Genomic DNA, 27,609 nt, shown 5'->3' with positions numbered 1-27,609 from the left:
AATGTTAAAATTATTTAACAGTTAATTTATTTTAGCATATGTTCAGTTTCTGATTTTTACTTACTGAATGTACAATACTGAACATTCCTGAAAAGACTTTATTCATTAGGAAATGGTATAAATAATGTATCCTACTAATTCGTCACACTTAGAACAGAGACGTTGTTCTTCATCCCAATAATCCATTCGTATTTGTTCTTCCATTTGTAGTTTAAATATATCATAACATAACTTTAGGGTTAAATTCCTTTTAGGTTAAAAAAGTACACAGATTAATGCAACATGGTTGACCTGCAGGGGGTCTTGTGACGAGACAGTTAGGCCGTTAATTTCGACTCCGCTCGACGTCCAATTCAGTAAGCACAGCGTCTCTCTCTCTCTCTCTCTCTCTCTCTCTCTCTCTCTCTCTCTCTCTCTCTCTCTCTCTCTCTCTCACTCACTGTTACTCGGTCATGTGCACAGAAGTGCGCCAAGTGTCAGCGCGTTCGGACGTAAGAAGCATCACCGGGACCAGGAGGAGGAAAATGGAATAGCAGCTCAGTGAGGCGCCGTTTGGAGATGCGGATAATTTCCTTATTTAAAATCTGTCTGACAGTATCAACTGGCGATTAGGAATTACGGGACCTTTTGTCGGAACTTTGGAACATGGCTGTTATGTGTCTTCTGATTATTTTAGCGTGCATTATGGGACAGCAACCAGTTAAAGGTAGTTATTATTACAATCACTTCCACTTCTTAGAAGTTCACAACTTTTCATATTGTATTAAAATATAATAATTAGCTTTAACTACAACATGTTAAAGGTAATTATTATATAATTATAATAATAATTATTATGCGAATTCCATAGGTACAGTATGTGGAGTTTGCATGGCCTCCCGGTGCACGAATGTTCTTTCTCAAAGTACTTTCTTCACAAATGTACGTTTTTGGTTCAGTCTAAACTGAGAATTTATGTGTGAGAGTGTTCTTAAATAGACCAGACTTTAGACTGGCAATCCGTCCAGGACTGGTCCAACGAGTGGTGTTAAATGCTGCCTGGATAGCCCCCTGCCAACCCACTCAGAAATAATGGATTGGGGAGTGATATCGTATTGCATACACATCACTTTTTGAGAATTTTGATAATGTTCCTTTTTGACGCATATTCACTTGTTATACAAATTTATTAATATTACGTTAATTAACGCCATCCTTGTCGTCATGTTCTATTCGTCCCTTAACTGAACTCGCACAATCCAGTTTTAGTTTTGCGTTTATCATTACAAGTCCAACGTAGTCTTTTTTGTCACCACCCTTTTCCACCTAAATGATAATAATAAAAATATACTTTATGAATCACCGAAAGGAATTGTTTTTTCGCATAACCTTAAATGCCGAAAGTAACCTCGTGGTGGAATTGAAAAACAGCTTCACTTCTTTGCGTATCAATTTAGGTTTACTGCATGAAGTTTTGAGCAGTCCATATTACCGCATTAATAGAAGCATGCGCCCGCTGGAGGAATTGTCCCTTTCATGAGTTAGTTAGTATGCTTCACGATTAGAGGGGATCTCCTACTGGCTCAGGATGCCACCGTGACGTAGCCTATCAATGAAATTTGAAGCGTTTTTTTTTTTCAAAAATATACATCAGTAATATTAAAATCTCCGCGGATAAAATGTATAATTAGGCAACAAAAATAACATCACATAACATTTTCAAATCAAAATATACCATTTAGTGGTCGCCAGGGTTGATGTCTGCTCCAACAGAATGTTGTCCAAGGCCCACTCACACGCATGTCCACACTCGCACAAGTTGCAAGTTTTGGAGGGTTCATAATAAAAATGCACGACGTGAATATAATGTAAATTAAACTGAAGTGACAGGTTGGCCAGTGATTAGCGTTGCTGCTTCAGTGCTCAGAGCGCGTGCTGTGGGTATGCTTCTTGGCCATGTCACTGTGTTTGCGTGTTCACGACAATCCAACAACGGACTAGTATTACTGATTACTGCCACACATTGGATGTTCTGTTTCGATATGTTTTACCAATCAGCCTACTATAATAATAATAATAATAATAATAATAATAATAATAATAAAAGTAGATAAATTGTTATAATTAAAACTGCCCAGATTTCTGTGATTAGAGAGTCAACTTTGCAAAGTATCTTTGGCTTTAGTAGGTCTCCAGTATGTATTGTTTACCAAAGTTTCTTAACTTTAAAGTGTGTGTTTGTGTTGGAAATATATAAAATCGATATTCTTTGTTTCTCAAAGTTACTTTATACATTACCTATGTAATAAGAGGTTTGAAAAAGGGAGGCTGTGATTAGAGAAGCTGCTGCACGACTCCCAAACCTGTTTACCAACTTTGTGTACTTTTTCCCATGTGTGCATTGTTTTTTTCTCTGGGTGCTCTGTTTTCCCTCTTATATCCCAAAAACATGCCTATTGGTGACTATGAAATGGCCTAATTTGAGAAAGTATTTCTGTGTCTGTTAGAGGCTCTGCTGTGGATTGGTGCTCAATTCTGGATTGGATCCTTTTAGTGCTCCAAGTACAGGCTCCAATTGTAGAGACGCTGAACAGAGTTAAATGTATTAGAATAAAAATGGGTGAATGTTCATTAAATGCTATATGAATGTATTTTTGAAAAAAAAATTCTTCTTCCACCTTACAATAAGCTTTATCAAAATTACTATACGTAAACATGATAGTTTTTTCACTGATTGTTAGCCTTTGGTTTTGATTAATTAAAGAGCTCTTATCTTTTTCCTCTTCAATGCTATTCTTAAGGATATAAACATATTTTACTTTTGAAATTAAGCAGGTAAGCACATCTATCTATCTATCTATCTATCTATCTATCTATCTATCTATCTATCTATCTATCTATCTATCTATCTATCTATCTATCTATCTATCTATCTATCTATCTATCTAGCTGTATGTCAGTCCATCTGTCTGCCTGCCTGCTGGTGTAGTGTGCTCTGCATGTATAGAATTCGTCTTTTTCCTGTGGTTTTTAATTTTCACCAAGTGCAATGCATTACTAGTAACTTGGATTTTTTTGAGGCTATATAGACACTGGCCTATAATCTATCCATTAATTCTGCATTAATGTTATAGTACTTACAGTTTGTTGATTAAGGACTCTGTTTCTGATGTTTTTAAAAATGGCCAAATGTTTTCTTTAGGGCATTTAATAATAAAGTAGTCCATGATAAAATCTGCGCAGTGAGTGGATGGTGGATAAGTCATGCTCACATGTGTCTGAGATCTAAATGAAGGGCCTGTAGATACTGGGTGTAGGTTATTATACATATTTTTTTTTTCCAATTTGAATTGTACAAGTAATAGTAAATTGACTAATGTATGTAAAGATTCAGTATGGTTTGATAAGCCTCTTCTTTCATATCATAGTTCTGATGAGATATTTTCTTTGTGAAATACCTCCAAAATTTCCATTTAGAAGGAAGAAAGCCTTATGAACATGTAAAAGGAATTTGTTTTTACTTTGCTTGATTTATGAGTACAGTATACATAAATTATATTTGAATGATCAAAGTTTGATATAAGAATCATTTATTGCACCATAAGATATGGAAGAACTGGTGAACTGCATTGAACATACACAATGTTAAAACATAAGCATAATTATATAAACTATTGGTTAAAATCAATTGTACCTACAAATATACTACAGTAAGGTCACCTTTGTCTTTGCTTTCACTATAGGTAATGGTGAGTTGGTACCTACAAAAGTAACATTGGATACAAAAAAGCAGCCCAGAACTATATTATGTCATGGTTAAACATGACACACTCCACAAGGGTGTTGTAAAGTAACCATCAAATGATATTCAGTTTAAAAAGACATTTTAAAATTCTGAGATAAAAGAAGAAAAAAATGGTACCACATTATATACTGTAGTAACACAGAAATAGGGATTCAACCTATTTCTGTCAGTTTCAGCATATAAAAATCTATGATCTGATGAACTGAACGCTTCATTTCTTTGCTAGTGGTTACTTCATAGCTAACTCTTTTTAACAAGTTTGGTACTTATATATATTAAAAGATACAAAAATGCATAAATTCCTTTTTAATTCCCAGGCTCCATATCCTTAGCAGAGGTCTTGTACTTTAGAGTGCGAAAACAGGAACTCCACCCTGATTTCAGAAAATACAATGCCATTGAGGCGACTTGGGGCCATCTGCCTTCTTTTCCTGTTATGATAGAAATTTGAGATTTGCTGCTGATCTATGGAAAAACATGTCTTGTAAAATTTGAATTCATATTAGCTCTGTTTGTGATATTCATTTTAAAAACTATGCTGTGGCTGTGTTGGTCAATTCTGAAAGTTTTTTTTTTAATTCTCTTAGGACTAAATCTGGGATACATCTCCGAAGCCCCCAGCATTAATATAAAAGAAGAAGTATACACAATCAATGCAAGTGATACTCTAGAGATTATTTGTTGGTAAGAAATTATGCCTAAATTATTTCCAAAAGCAGTTGAATAATGCACTTCTGGAATTTACAAAAACAAAAATAGTCTAACGTACCTACTGTGCAAATGTGCTTTACAGTGATAGTAAATATAGAGTGTACCATTCAAAGCATCAAAAAAGTATTACAGTGACTTCTTAAAAAAGGTTGGAAGCACATAAAGGTGAAAGACAACCCTTTTCTGAAGCTACTATATATTGGATACCACATCTCTCGGGTTAGTGTCCTGGCAGATCTGACATTTGTGGTGTTCATCAATGTGGGAAATATTGGATCAGGACTTGCTATCACTGTATTAATGTTCATTCATGACCATGATGTCATTCAAATGGCACCAATGACTATGAGAACACTATTTACAAGATCTTTTGGGTTCAGTGGCGCATGAAGGTTGTATATAAGTTAGATTTGTGATTAGATCATTATGATCACAGCCCATGTAGCCTTCTTTCAGTAAGGTCATTTTCCACTTCCAACTTCATAGAGGATGTCCATCATAAATTTACAGCAAAGGGAAATGAATTACAAATGAAGACATTTTCGGTTAGTTGCTGCATGTTTCTCTTAAAGTGAAGGGCCTTATGTAGCAAAGTACCTTATTGATATTAATAATGAGATGATGATGCTATTAATTATGTCTCCTGATTATATGTGTGAAGTTTAGATATTCTCTCCAAGCTGAAATAAGTTTCCTTGAGTTCGTGTATTCTGCTCCCAAATCAAGCCAAGACTCATAGGTTTGACTAACTGGCAATTCTTAATTGGCCTGATCAGAAAGTGAGTTTTGATGTGTGAATTAAGTTACCCTTTAATGGACTGGCATGTTGTCCAGGGCTAGTTCCATATGTTGCTGGCACAGGCTCTGGCTGTTATAACTGTGTGTTGGAATGTTGGCGCTGAAGGAAAATTTGAGGTGCCACAATGAAAACAAAACAAATAGAAGCAAAACATATTGCACCAGGTTACAGAGTTTATACAAAAAAGAGAAAAAAATAATCCATCCTGATAGCTCCTGGTAGTGACCTAAAATAGTCAATGCATGCACACGGACAAAAGTTATATGTATTATATAAATATTTCTTTACCGGCTGTTGTATCTAAAAATCAAAAAGTAAAATTGCACAGTTGGCTTATAATTTTGGAATATCACATTATATACTATTTTAAAATTGTATTTAAAGAATACTTCTCATTTGTTGTTTACTACTGTTATCTTGAAGGGGACAACAAATCTTGGAGTGGACATGGCCTAGAAATCAAAGCAGTCTTGAGCACAGGATATCAGTGAATGACTGCACTGGATATGGTCTCTTCTGTAAAAATCTTACTCTTTCAAAAGCCATTGGAAATGATACTGGGAGCTACAAATGTGCTTATAAAGATTTACCCCAGGAAGAAGGGAAAACATCTTCAAGCATCTATATATACATTGAAGGTATGGAACTCTCACTCTATATGTGCTTTCATTTGCAATTCTGTATACTTCACATTTATAAAAAGTGTCTATGTCATTCCTTTCCAAAAAGATACTACTGTAATGATGTGCTTAATATTGGTTATATGTTGGTGTGTTATGGCCAGTCAGTAACACACAATATATTAAAAAAGATGCCTATCCAGTTAGTGTCCATGATCGTGCTGACGACATTTTCAGTATTAGGAACAGATTCTGGAATGGAGAGCAGTTGCACAGTATTTTGGCAGGGTTTTGACCACATATCTTGGAGTCAAATGTTTGAAAATTCTGTGGAGACACTTAATATTATGCTGTTGTTCATGCTGGTTTTATCTTGTGGCAGTTAGTTTTGTTTCAGAGATGAAATTGTTCTGTTGATGCAACTTTAGCCTACAAAAAATTGAAAATTGAGCACTGGTCTTCTTTGGTGCATATAGATAGATCATGTTAGCAACTGTATAATAAACTGCAATCAACTAGTCCAAATGGACTAAGTTGTGACATAGCAAAACACTCAAACAAAGGTTTGCAAACGCATGAGTAGTTACCATTGCAGCCAACAGTATTAAAAAATTCAAACATTATTACAGGTAATTTTTGACTTCCCTTAACATACTGAAAAGTCATCTGCCTGATTGTTTTTATAACCTCCTTAATCTTCTTCTGACTCATGGGGTGCTGGTAGGGTTAAGAGCAGGAACTGATCATGAACTGGATACCAGTACAAAAAACTGCCATACATTTTTCAATCATTAGTGTTCATTTGACTCAGCTGTTTGTCTCTAAAATATAACAGGAAACCCATGAGTCTCATGAGGAAGTCTCATTAGCAGCAGAAGGTGAATATGCAAATCAAAATCTCCAACCCCCCCCCCTCCACCCCAAAACACTACAACCATATTTAAATCTATTCCTCTACTCAGTGTCACATACAGTATTGTCCAATGTCAGTCATTTATTACTTATAAAATTAGTACTTTCTATTTGCAATTTGTCTCATGGCTAAGCAGGATAACCCTACCAAAATCCACAGATGTGAGTAGTGTATAGGTAAATATTAGGTGTTATACAAGTAATAAATAAAAAGAAAAATACTTGTCATATAATATAAAATGTACAGAATATCAAACAGTATATAAAATAAATACAGACAGCAATAAATTCTTTCAGGGTGTCTAAGAAACTGTTTTCGGTGAAACTGACAATTATATCTGTCAAATGTTCTGCAACAAAAACAAAGAAAATCATCTTAATAATGAAATGAAGTGCATTGTAACATCGGAATTTGTCAGTATAAAACATTTTCTTCACAGCATCCTTATGGATCTTGAGAGGTGAACTGTGAGTACAATTACTTTAAAATACATACTTAGTAAAACAATATCCATAGAAAATTAATATTTAATTGTGAGGCCCAGGTTGCCAGTGACCTTAGCATCCTCTCCTCGAACCTGAACATCAATAATCATGACTGGGATGGCTAGAGCAATGATAACTCATAAGCAAGAGTACTATAGATGCAAAAAGTGCTTTGTGTTGTTTATTTCCATCATCATTGATCATCATTGTCCACTGTAAACATATAAGGTACAAAGCAGTTATTTTTTAAATAAATAAGATAGGTAGATAGATTTTGGCACACTGTATTAATTCCTGAGGAGAAATAGTGTTTTAGATAGATAGATAGATAGATAGATAGATAGATAGATAGATAGATAGATAGATAGATAGATAGATAGATAGATAGATAGATAGATAGATAGATAGATAGATAGATAGAACTTTATTTATCCCCAGGGGGAAATTTGGATTTTGACAGAAGCTCTTTAAATAAATAATTACATAAATAGATAGATAAGTGAGTAAATAAATAAATATACACACACACTTTGGTCTGAACACATACAGGAATGACAATAAAGCAAGAAAATTCAAAAGAAAGAAAAGTTCTGACTTGGCTGTCACAGTCCCAGTAAGGCATTATGCAGATATATTGCTGTTGGTGTAAAGGGGCCTCAGTAGTGTTTCATGACACACTTCTGTTTAATACATTTTTGGCTGAATGTACCATACTCAGTGTTAGTGTGTCAGGGAGAGAATGTGCAGCATTGTTTTAATGACACTCAGTTTTGTGTTAATTCTCCCCTTCACTACTACCATCAGGGGTTCTAGAGTGCATCTTAGAGTATAAATGAGCTTGCCTCTTTAATTAGTTTGTTGATTCAGTTGGCCTCTCATGAAGTGATGTCAAGTGATGACCACAGCATAGAAAATTTCATTGGCAATCGCAGAGTTATAACAGATGTAAAAGATGTCACTTCCCACATTAAAGGAACGCAATCTCCTAAGGAAGATGAGCTTGCTCTGCCCTTGCTTATATAGTTCCTCTGTGTTCCAAGACCAGTCCAACCTGTCATTAATGTGGACCCCCAAGTACCTGAAGGACTGGACCACCTCTATATCCTCTCCTTGAATAGTAACTGGACAAAGAGGCTCTTTGGTGTGGCAAAAGTCAATAACTAGTTCCTTGGTTTTACTGATGTTAAGATACAAACATCTCCACCTGACTCCTAGACTCTGCCTCATCCCCTTTATCAATACACCCTATAATTGCAGAATCATCTGAGTATTTTTGCAAGTGACATGACCTGGTGTTATTTTTAAAGTCTGAGGTGTACAGAGTGAAGAGAAAAGGAGACTGGACTATTCCTTGTGGTGCTCCAGTGTTGTTCACAGTTTTATCAGAAATACAGTCCTTGAGTCTCACGGTCTTCCTGGGAGATGGTCCATCATCAAGGACACTATAGGCTCATCCACCTGAGTATCTCTCTGGTAAATCCTTTAATAGGAATGCCTGGATGGTATTGAAGGCATTGGAAAAATCACAAAATGTAATCCTTGCAGTGCTGCCCTCTTTGTCCGGCTGAGAATAAGTCCTGTGAAAGTCACTTCCTTTCAAAGATCCCAGGTATTGGTGGGAAAAAGACCTTTCACATAAAATTTCAAAAAAGGAGTGGAAGGCAGCCTTGTATAGAATACAACCTAGCTCCATTGCATTTAATCATTCAACTTAAAATTTTTATCGGGTGCATTTATCCTGTTTACAATTGGTTTAAAATGTATCCAGGGCAAGATTCAACCTGTGAACATTGCAATTGAGCTCCGGCCTCACTGGGCCACATGTTTTGGGCATGTACCAAATCAACATAATTTTGGACAAAAATTTTTGAATGCCTCTCAAACAGTCTTGGTGCCACAGTCACTCCTAAACCATTAACAGCTGTGTTTGGTGTACTCCCAAATGAGATTAAAGTGGAGAAGGACAAACGAACTGTAACCACCTTTACCTCACTACTTGCACATAAACTTATCTTGCTCAATTGGAAGAATCCCATCCCACCTCTTTTAAGTCAGTGGGTAAGTGATGTTCGATAAATAAGTTTATAAATAATCCATAAAATCAGTGCCGTAGTGCTGGAAGATTAAAAACACTAAATAAGTTCAACAGTTAAAAACCAGGAATAAAAACACAGGATCACCTAACCTCCAGATGTCTCCCGTGCTTTTCTCTGTTATCTCTTCAGCTCAACCTGATGGGTCTACTCAGCAGGAGAGAGATACAGATGAGTGCAGTCAACCTTTTGGCTCAACCTCAGCCAGCTCAGTTGGTAACCCGTCAAGACCATCCAAGTCTGACTCCTCTGTTCTGCCACCTCTATGGGTCACTACAGGACCTTCAGAGCTCTGATTGCTCCTGCTACACAGTGCTTTGCTCAACAACATGCCTAGTGTCAATGAGACAATGGCTGAGCTGATCGCATTTGGAAATTAATGAACAATCAGCCAATTTCCCCATTAAACACTTAGGGGAGGAAGGCATTGCAGCAGCCTGCGTGCACTCACAAACCAGAACCACACTGTTTATTTAAAAACCCTGCATGGCCACAGACTTCTTACTCACTTTACCACATTAATATCTTGATTTTTACTTCATCACATTAATATGGTACAGTTCGGTGGCACTGCTGCCTCACAGTTCTAACATCTTGGGCTCAAATCCTGCAACAGGATGGTGAAGCTTGTGAATTCTGCCTGTGTCTGCATAAGTTTTTTGTCAACGGAATACAGGCTAAGTTGCAGTAAATGGCACTTACAAAATGGTGTGATGAGTGCCTGATGCCTTACTCAGGGTTGGTTCCTGCCTTGCACCCAGTGCTACCAGGATAGGTTTTAGCCCCCTGCAACCTAAACTGGATTTAAGAAGGCATGAGAATGATAAATGATTTTATTTTAGCAGAAAATACATTAGGAGCAAGCAATGTACCCACTGAATTTATTGTAACTAATTTTCCTTTGTTGTTGTTTTTTTATTGCACGCCATATAATAAGAAAATTATATCTTTGCTCAATTATTATTTGCGCTATCTGTTAACTGAATTTAGAAATTACCTTATGTAACACATTTCTAATAGGTCTGAATTTTTGATGACTTTATGTTACATTGTGCTGCTTATTGCTGGCACTTCATATTCATTTGTGTGGATAGCGCTTTGAGTACTGAGAAAAGCGCTATATAAATGTAATGAATTATTATTATTATTATTTGCTCAGCGTTTTTGATTGATTCCTCAAAGTCAAGGAGGGTTTTAATTTATTTGTGACATAGTAATACTGTACTTGAACTCTTTTATTTACACTATTAAGTACTTGATTTCAAAAGTTATTTGCAGCCTTTTTATAGATTAACTACCGAGAGATTTTTTTGACATTTGCACTTTGGACATCCCTAAAAAAACAGTATATGCAGGTACAGAAAGTCTTTTGGTTTGTCACAACGTAGTTGAGGTGTTTTTTGTGTAATATGTTTTCCACATGCAGTAGTTTTACTCATTGTGGGGTCAACTAATACAGTTGAGAGGTGGACTGCTTTTGACGTGAATTTCCTGTATCCTTGATATTTTGTACTCTGTGTTATTCTAGAGAAAATACTCTTCATACCTTTGAAAATGTACTTCTTCTTTTAGCTATGCTTAAAGATATAAATTGTACATTTTATTTACTATTGTAAAGAAGATGCAATTGTCCATTAAATTACTTTATTTTTAAGAAGTTTGTTCAATTAGGAATTGCAGCTCACTAAACGTAGCAGGAATGTCTGCTGGAATGATTGGCACTTAGAGAATGTAAAGTGTTTTGTCCAGAGACTTTTCCATATATTATATTAGATATTGTCTGAGATTACAGATACTTTTACTTAATAATCTTGTGTTATTGCAAAGATTTAATTATTACAAATATTGTAGATACAATGTATTATTTTTGTAAAGCACTATTAAGTGTCAAGAATTTGACTTTTGGTGGATTTGTAAGTTTTAGGTATCATTGAAAACAGTTTTAACTGCTGGTATGATGCCTGTAGGTTGGTGTGTGTTGGGTCTATGAGTCAGAATGTAAATCTGTGGCTATCACAACCCAAAAATAAAGCACTTATAATGGACTGTTCTCAAGAAAAGTGACCAATATTATTAAAGATTTCTGCCATCTTACACAGTCATATTCTTTACTCTTCCATTAAGCCAAATGGTTTTGGACTACTAACAGCCTGCTAAATCAGTCATGAGGCTACCCAAAAGTTACTCATACTGACAAATACCTGTATGTTTATTATGTCTAGTGTGATGTTGTATTTACTGTCTATGATGCATTCATTACCTGTTTCTATTATTGTACAATTTTCAGTATTCTGTGTTACGTATAGCATGATTATAATTTTGAACTAAAAACTGAATAAACGTATTACCATCCCAAAATGCCTGAAACCGTATCCAGATAGCTCCAGTAGATTTTGGTCTGCATACTGTTAATAATGATTCTACACTTTTTGTATATATTGAGCTTCATTGTTTTACTACTAAAAATCACTAAGATGTATTTTGTGTTTTTCAGTGTTTGTTTTGATAACTGAGATGTTGTTTGGCTTCCAGTTTATGCATTCTTCTTTTGATTTTGTTTAGTATAATTTTGAGATCACCAATACATAGAAATTGTTAATATGGTCTTCAGTTGTGTCTTATTTTGCAGAAGTACAGATCATTGCATCAAAAATACTGTATTATCAATGCCTGGTGTCTCTAAATTATGGGAACATATAGCCAGTGCTGGCTGTTAAGATCTCTGCTATTCAGCAGTTTCCTGCTCATCTACACTAGTAATTCAAAGACAAGTCTCCTTCCATTCACACCCTCATTGTGTTACTCTTCATTTAAATTTCCCATTGTAGCAATCACCTTTTTTGTGTAAAATGATGTTTACCAAACCCCAGTTTTGCACTTGCATTCCTTTTGAAGGATTTAATATAAGTCTTCTCTTTAAGACTAGTCACAAGGCTCTTTTGTGGAATAAATGCAACTATTTATGGTATATTCAATACACTCATTTATTAGTTTGTTTTGCAGTTCTTTATTTTTAGATGGTTTGTAAAGCTATTTGTACTGTATTTTATATTAATGCATCTTGCTCTAATGCAAACTCATATACAAAACATTCCACATGTGCGCATTACATAGTATAATTTCCCTAGAGTTAATATAACATTTTCAAATCTGCTTAATTTTTTTTTAATCCTAACAAGTCTTTTCTTTCTCATCTTTATAATGTAAAGATTTGTTTATTAAACCCTCTTTTTCCATTTCATGGTTGGTGTGAATTAAAACCTATCCCAACATGTAGATATCTCACTTAAAGGTTTTCCAATGTTGTATCTGTTCTAGTATCTATATAAACACAGGGAATTCCAGTTTCTATATTACATCTTGCCTGAAGAAGGGGCCTGAGTTGCCTCGAAAGCTTGCATATTGTAATCTTTTTAGTTAGCTAATAAAAGGTGTCATTTTGCTTAACTTCTCGGTACATCCATGATGGCTAACCCAGTACAGCATCCTAATATTATTGAAAAATTTTAAAATACTTTAAACTCATTTTACATCCTACAAATACACTATAATGTATGATAAAAAGATACAGCTGGAAGAAAAATTAATACAGTATAATGTTTATTTGTGAAAAGAAAATCTGTACAACTACATTCATTTTTTATGTACATTTCCTAAATTGTTCCACATGTGGATTCTTAAAAGGGGAAGTATTTACACAATGGGGAATGGTGCAGCTTCATGCCTATTACATAGTCATTTTCTGGATATAGTAGGAGTTTGTAGGTGATAGCGATTAAAAACATAATAAGAAGCATCATGTTATACTGTGAATGTAAAATAGTGTCAAGTTAAGATGTGAACATTCTGAAGGTGCAGCTTTTAACTATACTGCTTAAGTAAAGTGTTACAGAGGTTTACTCTTTATCATGGCAAACATACAAATGTTTTAGAGTAACGTCTGTCATGAACCTTACTTTTTTCCTTCATAATTCTGTATATTTTTGTAATATTTTAGCTTAGTTTCTATTTATTAGATCATGCACAATATTCCAATATTCCAGGGATAAATCTGGAATCTCTTCTGTGAACTTTTCCTTACACTGTTATATCTTACACTATGAAGACCAAAAATAGATCAACATATTAAAGATGTATTTTTAATAAGCTATACCTTAAATATAATGCCTTTAGACTTGTACTCCATACAATATGCAATAAAATTCAGCACCCTGTTAACATTTTTAATTACTTGTTTATAGTGTATTGTTGTGGCCAGTGACAAATAAGACTCAATATTATTTAGTACTCCAGACATCACCTTTTACCTATTTATACTTGATATTTTCCTTTTTATATGTAAAACATTACAATTATTTATATTAAGTGTCATTCATAACTGATGTATATAATATTAGGCACCACACATGGATCTACGTCTTCCTCAGTTTGAATGTTTATTTTTTTGTTCTGATACTTTAGGTTCTGTCCAGTTACGAGCATTTTATGTTAATATGCTGAGAATATGTATAGTTATGTGAATGTGGCTTGGAGTACACTGATGTTTTATCTAGAGTTGTCTTATGTCTTTGACATGATGCTTGAATGACTCTGTCTCACTATCATCTTGTAATTGAGATATAAATGAAAGGCAGATAATGTCATACACGTTTTGCTTCTTTAGGAAATTTCAAGTGAAGCAAATTAGTAAAACAAATATTCCCCTCTCTTAACATGTTTTTTTCTTCTCTTTTCTAATTCCATCAATCCATTTTCTTAACTCACTTAGACCAATGAAATGTCATGGGAAGTGGCAGACTATCTCACAAAGACAGAAGCCAGCCTTCAACTAAATGCCAGTCAATCAAAGACCATAATCACACCTGTACTCACAACAGGCCAGTTAGAGTCCATGTTCAATCTAACATTCACATCTTTGTGATGAAGGTTGCAATTTTAGTCCCAAAGGAAGTCCCATACGGAACAAGGTTAAAATATGCAAACTCCACTGACACCGTAACAATTGATGAGAACTTTCCATAGAAGACTTCGGGGACTTTAAGTAGGGAAACACAGTTGTTTGTTTTTTAATGGTGTGTCAGGGGGATCATCAGATGAAGCAGTGATCAGTACTAGGAGCAGAGTACAGTAGTCAACAGTCACAGGACAAAATTATACTCCATTTTATTAAAAAAAAGCAAAGTTAACACAAGAATCTAAACTATATAATTTTTTCAAAGCACTAAATCTGTTGCAAAGTTGCTTAGACGTTGTTTAATGTACACAGCCATAAATCTGAAAGCCATGATGTCACATGTCATGTGGCACACACGTCATGTGACTAGCAGCCACTTAGTAGTATTATGGCCATCAGACATGCAAACTAGTGTCACTCATGAAGACTAGAAACAGAAAATGTCAGTGCCCAGACAGACAAATAAAAAAAATGCCTGAGAAGTTCTGATTGCTTGAATTGTGAGACAGCAGCCCTAAGTCACTGCATCATTGTCTTCCATGCCTGAATATGCTAAATTGCTTGTGATTTTGGTTAAATTTTATTTTACACAGACCTCTGTCTTATACTAGTTGCTTATTGCTCCTGGGTAGGCTGTGGCTTAGTTAAAAGTATAAAAAATGATTTTATGGCTTGCATTTTGTCAAAGTGCATTTTTTCATTTATGATGCTGAAAAAGTGTCCAACTTACTGCAAAAGCCATTCCTAAAAACTAACCTATTTCAGCTCATGCTGCTCTGACTCAAGGGGAGCCTGGGGCAGTATGATGTATGAAATAATGTTTTTATTTGTGTATCTTACTAAGATGAATATTGCAACCGGAATGCTGCCAACAAATTCTTAGTACTGGTATTCTTGTAACAACATCTGAATTCCATGAAATCTTGTATTGGTGGAACATGCTGTGAGTTACATGTTAATAGATTATGCTAGTACAGTATCTAAAATATTTTCCATCTATCCTTCAGCATCATAAAATGCATAAATATTAAAATCTGAAATATAAAATGAATAAAGAAGAACAAGATCTCCAAAGGGTTTTTTAACCAAACAACACTCTTACTTCAATCAAACATTTTTTCTTTCAGAGAGTTAAAGAAAAAAACCCAAAAACAAATAAAGGAAATGACATGGTATATTCCTTAACCAATTTATTGTTAAGGAAATGACCCAGCTGGTCTTCCATTTCAGAGCCTTGGCATATGGCATTCAATAAGAATACAATTTGCTATGAGTCATTTGATATTGTTATCTTGAGAGAAAAAAGGTACAGATTGAGGCAAAGAATGAGTCTGTGCAAGTAATTTAAGTGGGCTGGATGCAGCTATCCTATTTAGGGTAAAAAAGTATAATGCTGTGTTAACAATCTATGGTGCGATATTAAGAGGTCTTTCTTTGAAATACAAAGTTTTCATTAAGGATTTAAATGGTAAAGTTTGAAAAAATTATTGTTGAGTTTAATTTGGAAGCCTGCTGCTTTACAGAACAAAGTAAAGTGCAAAGATATTAGAACAGCAGGATGTTTCAACAATAATAATAAGATGACTGTGCTCATTTGGCATATGAATTCTTACAGACTATATTTAGAAAATTAAACAAACATAAAAATGCTGAAAATTTGGAAAAGGTTATTAAAAGGATGTTTTAAAATCATATTAGCCCTTCACATCAGAAATACAAGTTTATTATATGTTATATACAAATCTTGATTTGCCAGTATTATTATTATTGATTTTTTATACTGTATGTTTGTCTCCAAAGAAGGAAAGCCCTCTACTTTTTTGGTTTCTTATGAAGTCTATTTGTGTAGGCTTCACTTGCACATTTACTTTGTGGGACTTATTTGGTAAGAACAACATAAAATCTATGTTTAATAATGGTGGTACTATATATATATATTCTTTAGACCTTTAAAAGTAGTTTGTTAGCCACTGTGCTGTGTTTCACTTGTTAATGCCAGAATATTGTATTTGCTCATCTATTTTCTATTGAGTTATTTAGCTCAACCTGAAAAACCAACTGTGCTTAGGCTGTACCATATGATTTGTGAAATGATGGTGTTGCAGTTAGCACTGGTGTGTCACAGCACTTCTACTCTAATTTGTTTCTGATATGGGGTGTATTTTGTGTAGTGTTTTCTGGTTTTCCCTGTCTGTACGTTGGGGTTCTTGTTTACTTCAGAAATTCAACAATATGTACAGCTTTATTAGGTGACAAGGTGACAAGGCAGAGGACCTCAGAACTAATCTTTGGAAGTACAAGAGCTTGAGAGTAATGATTAAAAGGGATATTAGTTAAACTTAAAAGCAGCTAGAGGGAAATATTCCAGAAAAGTCAAAGATGACAGTTTTTTTATTTTAATAGTAAAAGAGCAATAAAGGAGGAAGTGAAGTGTATTAGGAACACTAAGGGTAAATTAAAATTTACAGACAGTAAAACAGCAAATGCTGTAAACTTGTATCTTTTTAATGTCTTTACATGTGAAGAAGTGGATATCCTCTCAAAAGAAACTAAGACTGCCAAAGATTCACTTAGTAATATGGAAATTTTAGATGGAGAAGTGCTGCTAAGATTAGAAAGGGTGAAGTCAAACAAATTGCCAGGACCAGTTAACATTTATCCTAGGGGACTTAATAAGGATAGTGATCATTGAAATCCTATTATTTTTCAGAAGTCAATACATGCTCATAAGATTTCTAATGACTCGAAGTTAGCAAATATTGTTTAATTTTACTAAAAAAGAATGATCTGGCTAGTCCAAGTAATTATAGGCAGGTATGCTTAACAAGCATCATGGGTAAATTAGTAGAAGGAATTGTTAAGGAAAAGATTGAGCATCGCTTGACATTGCTTGACAAAAACAGGTGTGTTAGTGAGTAGTCTGCATCGGTTCAAATGGGGAACGTCATGTTTTACTAATATGTTGGAATTCTGTGATGGAGCAACAAAAGGATCATGGAGATACATATACTATTATTAATGTTGATATTAACAAAGCTCATTTTATAAGATGTGAAGAACATTATCAGAATTAGGTGATGTTTAAAGTGGCCTTTCTGAGGGTATAGTTGCTTGGGCTGCTGCTGTTTTTAATACTTAAATGATCAAGAAATGAGTATAAAAAACAAGCCGGTTTAGTTTGCAGTTAATACTAAACAATGTGGAATGACAGACAGTTTAGAATTAGCCAAGTCTTTACAAAGGGACTTGAAAAGAATACATTGCTTGGGCTGATTTGTAGCAGATAAAATGTAATGTGATTAAATGTAAAGTAGTACACATAGGAAATAAAAATGTAACATTTAAATGAACAACGGAAGATGTGAAACATGAAAATACCCCTTATGAGAGGGACTTAGTTGTTGTGGACTTGTCACTACATCTTCTACAGAAACCATTAAGAATGCTCATGGAATGTAAAGTTACATAGCACAGTGTGTAGAGTACAAGTCAAAAGTGGTTATGCTGGGAAGGTCTCACCTTGAGTATTTCAAACATCCAGAGAAGAGAAACTAGGCTGATTCCAGGCCTGTAAGGTATGAGTTATGAGGAAAGATTGAAGGAGTTGAACATTTTTATTTTAATTAGTTTAGTTTAAGTTGAGATTAAGAACTGGCATGACTGAAATGTTTAAAATTATAAAAGGAATTAATAAGACCACAGGTATAGGATCGAAACCCGGTAAGTGTAAATACATGCATAAATGCTGGAATGTTTTTCTGTACAATGTTTTGGTATATGGGAGAGAGCTCTACATAGACAGGTCTGGATTAAAGTCTAAAACATTATAGCTGTGAGGCAGCAATGGCATTGTGCCACATTGAAATTAAACCAATGTGTGTGACTATGACAAAGTACATAAGTGCATCTTGTAATGTACTTACCGTATGTTTTGTTCAGAGCTGTCTCTGTTTTGCAGCCAAGAATGGAATCCAGTTCCCCTGAACCTGGTCAAAAATAGAAAATGGATAGATAAAAGAAAGAATTGGTTGTCCCTAGGTATATATACTTCTAGTTAATGATCCAAAAGGTCTAGCTGTTTATAATCAAGCAAGCAATTAAAATGATATGGATATTGTTGTTAAATACTTATTATCTTGACAACAATGTAACTGCATTAATTTTAGGCTGTAGTTGAAAGTCTAGTAGTTTTCAGTTAAATATACTGTAGATTGTTACTGTTATTATCAAAAGGAGTCTAGATTTAGATTAACTTCTTGTCATGTGATTGTATTTGCAGAAGGAAAGACCAACATACTGGACCCAAATACTGGAAAATATAGAAAATTACTGTATATTTCAATTATTTTATGTTATAGTTATTTTAAGTTTACCGTTTACCACTTCCTTGGTTTTGTGTGTGTGTGTGAGTGACATAATTAAATATATTAGTTTGGATGTTATTTTTGTGGATATAGCCCAATTTTTGATGTTTACAATGCTGTAGAAACCCACAGTAGCATATATATGATATAACTTCAATTTGGCACTCAAGAATGTACAGACAGCAAAGTATACTTTTTAAAATAATTAAATCTGTGATTATTATTTAAAAGAAAAAATATTAAACATTAGGCCTTTGATAGCTTTCTCAAGAAACTAGCATTATTTTTGTATGACAAAAGAAGATTTTAAAATGAACTCTAAATTTAAATGGATGTCAATTCATTGATATGAAAGCTGGTATTATACTGTACAGTCAATTTTACTTCCATTGATAATATTTGCTGCTGTGTTCTGAGTAGCTTGGAGAATAAGAATTGAACAATAGGAACAGAGTGACAATAAATCACTACAGTAATCAGTTCTTGATATCAAAGAATTAAATACTGTGCCATAATCTGCATAATAAAACATTGCCTTTGAAAATTTTGTATAAAACAGGTCTTAGATAATGTGGAAGTATTTTGATTAAATTTTCCATGTCAAAAAACAAAACTGTAAAACATAATGCAATACAGTACAATAAAAAAACGTATCTGTTCCTCCCAGATTTCCACAAATTTTTGAAACTGAATGTTTTTCACTTTTTCAACCAAAATCTAATGCTTAATATAAGACACCTTATTTATCTGATGATCAAAGTTATCTAACACCAGCTGGTACTGTGACAAAAAGTAATTGCTCTCTATTAAAATCTGCCCAATTAAAATTAATTATATTTAAAGTCTTCTGATTGAGCAAAGACACGCTTGATTACAGCCAGCCCTGCTCCTTATAATATCTAATAATATATATTATTTTGACCCTCACTGTCACAGTCAAATTGCCAGTATAATGGTTCAACAAGCACTTTATGACACAACCACAAGCAATTTTTGATGAGATCAGAAAACAATTCAGTCTGCTCCCTGTAAATGTAGCACCACACCATTAAACTGTTAAGAATTTTTATCTTGCCTTACATAAATGTTTCCATGCCGGCATCTTGGAATTTTGTGGGTAGTTAATGAATCACTAGGAGGTATTGGATGGTTTCAGGGAACTGCCTCCCATGAGGCACCAGAATCTGCATGATGAACACCATTAGTCCTTTGTCCAAGATTACAGATTTAATCTGTGACCAAATGGTAATGTATAGTTTTAGACTCTAATTTTCTAGTAATGATTTATAGCTTTGTAGTCTTAAACTTTTAGCTCTATTTGAAGTATAGTTCTCTTGTTAATTATAATGGTTAAGCCTCCTCATTTTTGATAGCAATCCACAGTCTTTTTAAAAACCTGTTTGTCTTAGCTTCTGTCTTAAATACCAAGCACATCTCCTTGTCTGTTTCTGTCAGTAGGTCAGCAGGCTATTCAAAGAGTGTGGCTAGAAACTAAACAACAACAACAACAACAACATTTATTTATATAGCACATTTTCATACAAAAAGTAGCTCAAAGTGCTTTACATAATGAAGAAAAGAAGAATAAAAGACAAATAAGAAATTAAAATAAGACAACCTTAGTTAACATAAAAAGGAGTAAGGTCCGATGGCCAGGGTGGACAGAAAAAACAAAAAAAAACTCCAGAAGGCTGGAGAAAAAAATAAAATCTGTAGGGGTTCCAGGCCACGAGACCGCCCAGTCCCCTTTGGGCATTCTACCTAACATAAATGAAATAGTCCTCTTTGTAGTTAGGGTTCTCACGGAGTCACTTTATGCTGATGGTTATACAGACTTCTGGCTTTTAATCCATCCATCATTGTTGGAACATCATGGTGCTTTGGGTAGATGGTGGTGGCACAAGCCACCACCAATAGGACACCGGAAAAGGAAACAGAAGAGAGAGTAGGGGTTAGTACAAATTTTGAATGAATAGTTATTATAATGAATTGGATATACAGAGTGTCAGGATTAAATTACAGTGAAGTTATGAGAAGGCCATGTTAAAGTAATGTGTTTTCAGTAGTTTTTTAAAGTGCTCCACTGTATTAGCCTGGCGAATTCCTACTGGCAGGCTATTCCAGATTTTAGGTGCATAACAGCAGAAGGCCGCCTCACCACTTCTTTTAAGTTTTGCTCTTGGAATTCTAAGGAGACACTCAGTTGAGGATCTGAGGTTGCGATTTGGAATATAAGGTGTCAGACATTCCGATATATAAGACGGGGCGAGATTATTTAAAGCTTTATAAACCATAAGCAGAATTTTAAAGTCAATTCTGAATGACACAGGTAACCAGTGTAGTGACATCAAAACTGGAGAAATGTGTTCGGATTTTCTTTTCCTGGTAAGGATTCTAGCAGCTGCATTCTGCACTAACTGCAAACGATTGATGTCTTTTTTGGGTAGTCCTGAGAGGAGTGCATTACAGTAATCTAGCCGACTAAAGACAAACGCATGAACTAATTTCTCTGCATCTTTCGATGATATAAGAGGTCTAACTTTTGCTATGTTCCTTAGGTGAAAAAATGCTGTCCTAGTGATTTTATTAATATGCGATTTAAAATTCAGATTACAATCAACGGTTACCCCTAAGCTTTTTACCTCCGATTTGACTTTTAATCCTAATGCATCCAGTTTATTTCTAATAGCCTCATTGTATCCATTATTGCCAATCACTAAGATTTCGGTTTTTTCTTTATTTAATTTGAGAAAGTTACTATTCATCCATTCTGAGATACAGGTTAGACATTGTGTTAGCGAATCAAGAGATTTGGGGTCATCAGGTGCTATTGATAAATACAGCTGTGTGTCATCAGCATAGCTGTGGTAGCTCACGTTATGTCCCGAGATAATCTGACCTAATGGAGGCATGTAGATTGAGAAGAGCAGCGGACCCAGGATAGAGCCTTGTGGAACACCATATAGAATATCATGTGTCTTTGAGTTATAATTACCACAACTAACAAAGAATTTTCTCCCTGCCAGGTAGGATTCAAACCAGTTTAAGACACTGCCAGAGAGGCCCACCCATTGACTAAGGCGATTCTTAAGAATATTATGATCAATAGTGTCAAATGCGGCACTCAAATCTAAGAGGATGAGAACAGATAAATGGCCTCTGTCTGCATTTACCCGCAAGTCATTTACTACTTTAACGAGTGCAGTTTCTGTGCTGTGATTTGTTCTAAAACCTGACTGAAATTTATCAAGAATAGCATGTTTATTGAGGTGCTCATTTAACTGCATAATGACTGCCTTCTCTAGAATTTTACTTAAGAAAGGCAGGTTAGAGATGGGTCTATAATTTTCAAGAGCAGAGGGGTCGAGATTATTTTTCTTAAGTTTTCTAAAAGGTAGGCAAGGTGCGTCTGTACTGTGTTTCAGCCGAACCTTTTGAGGTACTTGTGTCTGACATAACAGCAGCCAAAAATATCACACTTTTGCCTGCATAACTGGTGTCAGTATTTTATTGGTTTGATTATGCTATTATCTGGTTAGCATCTGAATCTTGCTTTTCTTGGTAACTACTGTTGTTTTTCATCAACTGTATTATAAAGCCCCTATTAAAGCTGGTTCTCAGTTTTGCATATTGAGAAGGTTCATGTTTGAATGAATGCCTACAGACATGTAGAGCACCTTTTTAACTCAGACGATTTTAAATTTGCATCACAATATTTTCTCACTGAAATTGGCAGACTGTGTATAACATATGGCTCTCAAATATAGTAACTGTGGTCCCAACTGACTACAGCACCTGATAACCCTATTTGAATATCTGAATTCACCCCTCAGGACAACAGACATCATTGTGGGTATAGGACTATGATGAAATTAGTAACACACAATGAAACAGAAACATGATACTCAGAAGATGGAATGAATGAACCCTCAATTCTGCTTAACAGTCCATGAGCTACTTATTCATTTATTCTTTCATTCATTTTCCACTGCTTTTCCAAGACTGTGTCTTAGGGGCAACTTAGCAATGAGACTCATGTGTCTCTGTCCCCAGCCACACTTACTAACTCATACTATAGGATCAAAAGGCATTCCCAAGCCATCTGGGAGATATAATTCTACCAGCAAGCCCTGGGTCTTCCATGGGGTCTCTTCTGCTTATAAAACCCCTGGAGGGAGGCGCTGGGTGGCATCCGTATCAGACACCAGAACCATCTCAATTGGCTTACGCTATGCAGAGGGTCAGCAGCTCTATTCCTAGCCTCTCCCGGATTTCTGTGCTTCAATCCCATCTCTAAGGGAGAGCCCATCCACCCTGTGGAGTAAAATCATTTTGGCCGTTTGTACCTGTGAAGTTGTTCTTTTGGAACAAAGCTTATGACGATAGGCGAGAGTTGGGATGTGGATTGACTGGTAAATTGAGTGAATAGGTAAAATGAAAGCATAACCGTGCAGACCTATAAATATCTGGGAGTGCAGCTGGATGATAAATTAGACTGGACTGCCAATACTGATGCGCTGTGCAAGAAAGGACAGAGCCGGTTATACTACCTTAGAAGGCTGGCGTCCTTCAACATCTGCAATAAGATGCTGCAGATGTTCTATCAGACAGTTGTGGCGAGCGCCCTCTTCTATGCAGTGGTGTGCTGGGGAGGTAGCATTAAGAGGAAAGACGCCTCACGTCTGGACAAACTGGTGAGGAAGGCAAGCTCTATTGTTGGCATGGAGCTGGACAGTTTAACATCTGTGGCAGAGCGAAGGGCGCTCAGCAGGCTCCTATCAATTATGGAGAATCCACTGCATCCACTTAATAGTATCATCTCCAGACAGAAGAGCAGCTTCAGCGACAGACTACTGTCACTGTCCTGCTCCACTGACAGATTGAGGAGATCGTTCCTCCCCCAAACTATACGACTCTTTAATTCCATCAGGGGGGGTAAACGTTAACATTTAACATTATACATAGTTATTGTCTGTTTTTCACCTGCATTATTATCATTCTTTAATTTAATATTATTTATTGTATCAGTATGCTGCTGCTGAAGAATGTGAATTTCCCATTGGGATTAATAAAGTATCTATCTATCTATCTATCTATCTATCTATCTATCTATCTATCTATCTATCTATCTATCTATCTATCTATCTATCTATCTATCTATCTATCTATCTATCTATCTATCTATCTATCTATCTATCTATCTATCTATCTATCTATCTATCTATCTATCAGTCTGTCTTTGATCTCACCATCCCTTATCACCTCACTCTCTAACAAGACCCTGAGTTACTTTAACTTCTCCACCTGAGGCAGTTACTAACCTCCTACTCGAAGAGAACAGACCACCATTTTCCTACTGAGGACCATGTCCTCAGATTTGTTGGTGCTGAGCCTCATCCCAGCTGCTTCACACTCAGTTGGAAACCATTACAAAAGTGGAAGCTGGAGCTGGTGGGTGAGGCAGAGTGCTACCATATAGATATAATTTGGCTCATGTCCACCCACTCACTTGATTCTGGAACCAAATCTTTTGAAAGAGGCTGAACTCTCTTCTACTCTGGAGTTGCTAATGGGAAAATGCATCAAGTGGGAGTGGGCTTCTTACTGAACCCTTTCCTGGTTGATGCCATGTTGGAGTTTGTCCCGGAAGACAAAAGGGCTGTCTCTGTGTGGCTGAAGGTTGTGTAAGGGAGGACTCTGACTACTGTATGTGATTATGTACCAAATGACAGCTTGGAGCACCTGGCACTTCTTGGAGTGCATGGAGAGAATCCTGGAAAGGGTCCCAGCTAGGGACTCCATAATTCTGTAAGCAGCCATGTGGACAACATTAAGGACACCTGGAGATGCTTGATTGGGAGGAACAGCCTGTCTGATGTAAACCTGAGTGGTGTATTGGTATTGGACTTCTGTGTTAGGTATGGTCTGTCCAAAAAAAACACTATGCTTGGATATCAGGTGGCTCATAAGTGTACTTGGTATCAAAGCATCTTAGGCTAAAGGTCTAATTTTATAACCGTATTGTCAGATTTGGGTTTTGGACACTTGGTTAATAAAGAGGGGCAGCGCTACCAACTGATCACCACCTGGTGGTGGGAGTGAGAGGCAGTTGGTGAGGGATACTCCTGAATAAACCTAGAAAATCCAACCAAGTAGTGAAGGTGGAATTGGAACAACTGGGAGAGGCCCCTGTCCAGAAGACTTTGAAGTCTCACTTTTGAAAGATATTTCCCACATCTGGGGGGAGACTGGGAACATAGAGTCCAAATGGACCTTGTTCAAATCCTCCATTGTGAAAGAGCTGCAGCCTGAAGGCCACTTCATGGTGGGAAGGCTAAAAAGGTTAGAGCCTTGACAGTGAGGAAAGCAAAAACCTGGATGTGGTAGTTCAGAGAGAAAATGACTATCGATTGAGCTAAAAGAAGTTCAGGAATATGATCAGGCAGCTCACAAGAGAAGGCAGGTCTTAACCTTCTCAGCAAGTATGGAGGAAATGATGACCTAGAACCTGTTGGACAAGCTGTCTTTAGAAAAGGCAGAGCCAGAAGCTGATGGGGGATCAAAATCCATTTATCCAAGGGAGGTCACTGAGTTAGTTAAGCAACCCAGCAGTGTTAAGGGTCCAGGGCTGGAAGATATTGGCCCAGAAATACTGAAGGCTCTAAGCTATGATGGCTAACATGCCTTTTCAATATTGCATGGTCATTGAGAGCAGTGCCCTTTTAATTGTTCGTCCCCATTTTTAAAACTGGAGACCCAAAGATGTGCTCCAACTATCGGGGAGGACCATGAGCTCAAAAAAATTAATCTATTGAACTGACGAAGTTCAAGTCCAGACCTATACCTAATAGAAACTATCTGCAATAAGCAGTTCACTAGTGTTTTTAACTAAAACAGCTCTGCAAGTAAGAGTGAACTAATATTCTTCTATTAGGTTAAGATTTCTCTATAGAAATGTGAAAACTGATATTAAATTATAGGAAGCATTGGGTTGCAGTCATTGTAGCAATAGGGATAAAACATTACCCCTAGATGGCTTTTCATTCAATAAATGTAATAAGTAAAGAAAAAGGTTATTTATTCACTTAGACACCCTTTATAGAATTCTAGATTTTGGTTGAAGACCTGAAAATGTGTACGGTGTCAACATTTTATAATACTGTACTTAAAAAAAAAAAACAGCTTTTTAATGGAACTGTACATTTTGGAAGGCATTATTGTCTTATTATTTGTAATGTTTAACCTCTACTAAAATAGCTTCTCTATTTTATTAATTTAAGGCAAGGTCATTTTTAATTATCTGCAGCATCACTCCACTAAAGTGTTATCACTTTAGTGGAGTAATATGCATGAACAATTAATGTTTCCAAATAATATCTTATGGCAATACATAGAAAGAAAACATAATTCAAAGAATGCCAAAACTGAAAGATACCAATTTCAGACAGGAATGAGAGAGTATTAAAATGAGTGGATGAAAAATTATATGATGAGCAAGTTAACCAGCAAAGCACAGTATCTGCTGGGGCAACTAAATTATTAGGCTTGTGTATGGTAGTAAAATTCAGCAGTCAATATCACCAAGAGATGCACTTAAATCTACAACCAAAGACTAGCATTTTCTCCATCAGAGAATATTATATACAAAATCTAGTGTATATGTAACTGCGGTGTTAGCCATGCTGATATTTCTCATAAAAGATGAGCTTTTTAAAACAAGATTGGAGATGTTAGATTGCAGTGTTTGAAAAGGCATGGTAAAACTGTATATATGCATATGTATGTTTACAAGGATCTACCTGCTTATGTTAAACATATCTCTTTTCATTTTCTCAGACCATAGGGCACCATTTGTCAGCTCATCTTCTAATATTGAGATAGTGTTCATTCAAGAAAACACACCTGTTGTTATACCATGCCTTGGCTCTTTTCAGGACCTGAATGTGACTTTATTTGCGGTAAGAATTCAACTTAACTTGTTATCTTCTTTACACTATTAAGCTGTTATCAGTAATTTGAAATATTATGTAGATTTTTTCATTTTTTCATTTTATAATAAAACTGTGAACTGCTAGTATTAAAATAAACATACAAAAACAAAAACGAATGGCATGTGCCCAGTTCAGGTAGAAATTAATAAAGGCATTTAAGTTGAATAATTATATAGTATCACTACATTTGCACTGGTTAGGTGTAAAAAGGCCACCATCTATATCTGTTTTAGATGATTTTGGTGAGCTTTAGGTGCTTTTTATGCCTGTTTTGTTTTTCAAAATATCTTTTTTTATATATTTTCTGTTATTTTCTATCAGCATTTTTGATTATGTCAATGATAATAGTACAATGCTTGCTTCATAGAATGTTTACTTCACTGTGCAAAACACCCTATTTAAGGAAGAGGGATTACAGGTGATAAATTTGAAACTGCTGATTTAGTTAGCCCCTAACTATGCTTATTTTATTTATTTATTTATTTATTGACAGTTTTAATTTCTTTTTCGGATTCCTGGCATAGCCCTCTGAATCTAAAATACGGTCCAGAAAACTTTTACAAACAAGTTAAGAATATGCAATTAGTTATTTTTATGTTTTTTGTTTTTTAATGTTTTGATTGTGAGTACAGATTTCTTTTAGAATATTTTAAATACCCCAGTATTCTTTTGAATAGTTGATGTCTGGCAGGAGGGATAAAGCAAGTTGATATATTTTCTTTTAATTTACTGCTAAAATTATGTACATTCCTGAAAGAAAAAAGATAACAGTTTCAAGAAATATTGGTTAAAATGATGGGAAGGCAACCGACTATATAACAAAACATATCTGTGTGGGAAGGATAGTGGCACTAAATTAAATACTTGTTTTAAAACTATTTTGTAAATATATGAA

At 35.3% G+C, this 27,609-nt stretch overlaps 1 protein-coding gene across 1 annotated transcript in view; it reads left to right on the top strand.

Annotated features, from left to right (window-relative positions):
• Positions 1-448: 448 nt before the first annotated feature.
• kdr (kinase insert domain receptor (a type III receptor tyrosine kinase)) overlaps positions 449-27,609 on the top strand; it is a 70,316-nt gene continuing 43,155 nt past the window's right edge. Inside the window, exons 1-4 of the mRNA XM_028802232.2 lie at positions 449-706; positions 4,372-4,468; positions 5,718-5,932; positions 26,560-26,681. Of these exons, the coding sequence (XP_028658065.2) occupies positions 646-706; positions 4,372-4,468; positions 5,718-5,932; positions 26,560-26,681 (495 nt within the window). The 5' untranslated portion in view covers positions 449-645. The remainder of the gene's footprint in view (positions 707-4,371; positions 4,469-5,717; positions 5,933-26,559; positions 26,682-27,609) is intronic.

This window comes from Erpetoichthys calabaricus, chromosome 5, assembly GCF_900747795.2.
Source record: "Erpetoichthys calabaricus chromosome 5, fErpCal1.3, whole genome shotgun sequence".
Classification (NCBI taxonomy): domain Eukaryota; kingdom Metazoa; phylum Chordata; class Cladistia; order Polypteriformes; family Polypteridae; genus Erpetoichthys; species Erpetoichthys calabaricus.
This window is presented reverse-complemented; position numbering and strand designations above follow the sequence as displayed.